At 33.3% G+C, this 2,739-nt stretch overlaps 1 protein-coding gene across 1 annotated transcript; it reads right to left on the reverse strand.

Annotated features, from left to right (window-relative positions):
• On the reverse strand, window positions 1–1,963 carry LOC117167166 (acyl carrier protein, mitochondrial). The gene is made up of 2 exons (XM_033351895.1): window positions 1,854–1,963; window positions 1–384 (listed from the first exon to the last, which is right to left on the reverse strand). The coding sequence occupies exons 1-2, from the start codon at window positions 1,893–1,895 to the stop codon at window positions 205–207; spliced, it is 222 nt and encodes a 73-aa protein (XP_033207786.1). The 5' UTR covers window positions 1,896–1,963; the 3' UTR covers window positions 1–204.
• Window positions 1,964–2,739: the final 776 nt, after the last annotated feature.

Consider the following 2,739-nt stretch of genomic DNA (forward strand, 5'->3'; position numbering starts at 1 on the left):
TTTCACTTCTTTTCGTTTATTTTTTCTAACAGTTCGTGACATATTCGATAATAAGAATGATCGTTGCCTATATACATGAAAAGAAAAGAAAAGAAATCGCAGTGCCCCTCTTGTGATGAAGACAGAGTCTTTTAAGGTACAGTTGGTACTTTAGAGTTGAAGAAAAGTTACTAGATCATAAGTATACAAACAGAAAGAGGAATCTTATTCGTAGACGTCCTCTTTATCAGCTATGTAACGAATTATCTCCGCTGGTCTCATTAATTTCTCCGCATCCATGTCTGGGATTTCGAAACCAAATTCGTCCTCCATCGCCATTATGATCTCCACATGGTCCAGGGAGTCCAGACCCAGATCGTTGACGAAGTGCGACTCTAATTTCAACTGGACAAGCAGAAGGGAGTTGTCAGTTTTTATTCATTAGGTGCAGGGCTCTCTGCATCCTCAATGTGTCCGTGTATTACTGAATTCCAATTTTTAGACGAAAAAATTGCATCGCTTTGTAACTAACTTTTCCATGGTATTCTACTCTTTAGCAAAAGATAAAGCAATTTTTTAAAATAATATTTTATTAGACACATTGAATAGCAGACACCCGACTCAAGCAAGGTTTTTGCCAATAGTACATCGATTGAGGAGAGATTCGAAAGATGACTTCTTTGCTTCAATTACTTGTTTCTGAATTCGGCCATTTCTAATTTTTTACCGTTCACATATTCCAATGATTTTAAAGTTTTCCAATTCGGGTGCTTCAAATTCGCGATGTTTTTTAAATTTGAAACAATTGACGCGTTGCCCACTCGAATTTTCAATCTACACCACCAGATTACAGTATTATTAATATTTCCGGAGATTTGAAAATATTTCAGGTTTCAAGGAACTTTAAAAGGTTACAAATATTTCAAGGAATTTCACAAGAATTAAGGGACTACCTGAGATTTTAAAGAGTGTAAGGTATTTTAAAAATGCCCAAGGAAATTTCAAGATGATTCACGGAATTTTATGGAATTGCAAAACATTTCAGAGATTACGTAAGATTCCGAAGGTTTTTAAAGATTTTATGGGATTTTCAAAGGTTTCAAAGGATTTCCAAGGATCTCAAATGTTGTAAGGTGTTTTAAAAAAGGTGATGGGAGTTTAAAGAGTTTGAATTATAGAAGACGCTCTATGATTCCAAAGGTTCTAGGGTAAAAGGAATTTAAGAGAATTTTAAAGATTTAATGAGATTTTGAAGTATTTGAAGAAAGTTCGAAGATATTAAAATTTTTCAAATATTTCATGGATAACAAAATATTTTAGCGGATTTCAAAAGTTGTAGGGTATTTTAAGATTCCCAAAAAATTTAAAAGAATTTTGCAGATTGAAAGTTCGAAGATTTAAAACGATATAAAAGTATTTTCTATGATTTCAGATAATTTCGAACCATTTCAGAGATTTTAAGGGATGAAAAGGATATTCATGGTAGGTGTACTCCAGACGTCAAGACCGGCCAAAGCATCCGAAACAATAAAAATTGGGCGCATTTAACTTGGACCAGTTTTAAATATCTACACTTTCAAATTTAAGTGTTTAAAATTGTTAAAAACTGGATATCTGTTATTTTCTTCTTTTGTTTATGAATTTATGTTTGTAAATTAGAAGATCATCTTTTGAATGCGTCCTCGTTAGGTAAATTAGTACCTTTGCAGGGTCAATTTTGTCATAAAGTTTGAGAACTAAGAGCACCCGATCGGTGATAAGACTCAGACTTTTGGGTTCCGGTTCGCTGTAGTGGCGCACCTGCTTGACTCGAGGATCCGTTAAGCCCTGCAAAACAGACAGGAAGATTAAATAAATTTGTTTATAATAACCACCTTATCGGCAGTGATCTTATCATAAGCAGCAACGACTTTCATCACGCGTTCTTCTATTTCCTTGGCTGAAGGCTTTTCTGCTGTAGAATATTTTCGAATTTGTTTCTCGACCACCTGAAGAAATGTTTTCGAAGAATAAGAAGGAATACACTACATATATTCTTAATTTCTTACTTGCTCAACATAAAAAAAATTTGTTCTTTTTGGCTCAAGAAAACGAAAAATTTAGTCGAGACAAAAGAAAAGTGAAGATTTGAATATTCAGTTCCGAATTTATAGGTTGGTAGGCCTTTAAATTTGTATTGCTTAAACTTGGTATGCTTCAAAAGAGATTTTTTATATTTAAAGCTTTCCATTGGCTTTAAAATTTGAGTAAATATGACTAAAAAGTCTGAATAAATGAAATTGTCTCAAAATTAAATGCTTCTAAAGGGCATACATTTTAAGATCCTACATTTTTTAAGTTGAAAACAAATAATTAATCTTGTGTTGTAATTCTTCAAATTTAAAACGATATAAACGATTCATAGTGCCTTTTATTTATTTTCCCAAACTTCCAATTATATCATTTCGTTTGGACGTGAGTCGTTGTGAACAAAAATTCGGTAATTTAAATTTGAAATTGTATCACTTTAAGTGATTAACCTTATAACCTGTCATTTGGAATATTTATATACAGTGAACTTCCGCCTATTTCAAGTCCCTTATACATGCTTATTTTAAATTGCTCCGTACTGTCACCTCCCACCACAGTCCCGATATAGTCTCGCAAATGCATTTTATACTCCAAAAATATTACTATTCAGGTCTTTATAAAGGGCCGCTCATAAACCTCGTGACGCTTTGAGGGAGCGGGGAGGGAGGTTTCGGTTATATCACGATTTGT

The sequence above is a fragment of the Belonocnema kinseyi genome, chromosome 1, assembly GCF_010883055.1.
Source record: "Belonocnema kinseyi isolate 2016_QV_RU_SX_M_011 chromosome 1, B_treatae_v1, whole genome shotgun sequence".
NCBI lineage: Eukaryota > Metazoa > Arthropoda > Insecta > Hymenoptera > Cynipidae > Belonocnema > Belonocnema kinseyi.

Bases quoted from the DNA above. Each gene is read 5' to 3' on its own strand.
- LOC117167166 (XM_033351895.1), bottom strand. From the start codon at position 1,895: ATGAAAGTCGTTGCTGCTTATGATAAGATCACTGCCGATAAG. The intron at 385-1,853 runs GTGGTTATTATA...CTGCTTGTCCAG, and splicing joins ATAAGATCACTGCCGATAAG to TTGAAATTAGAGTCGCACTT.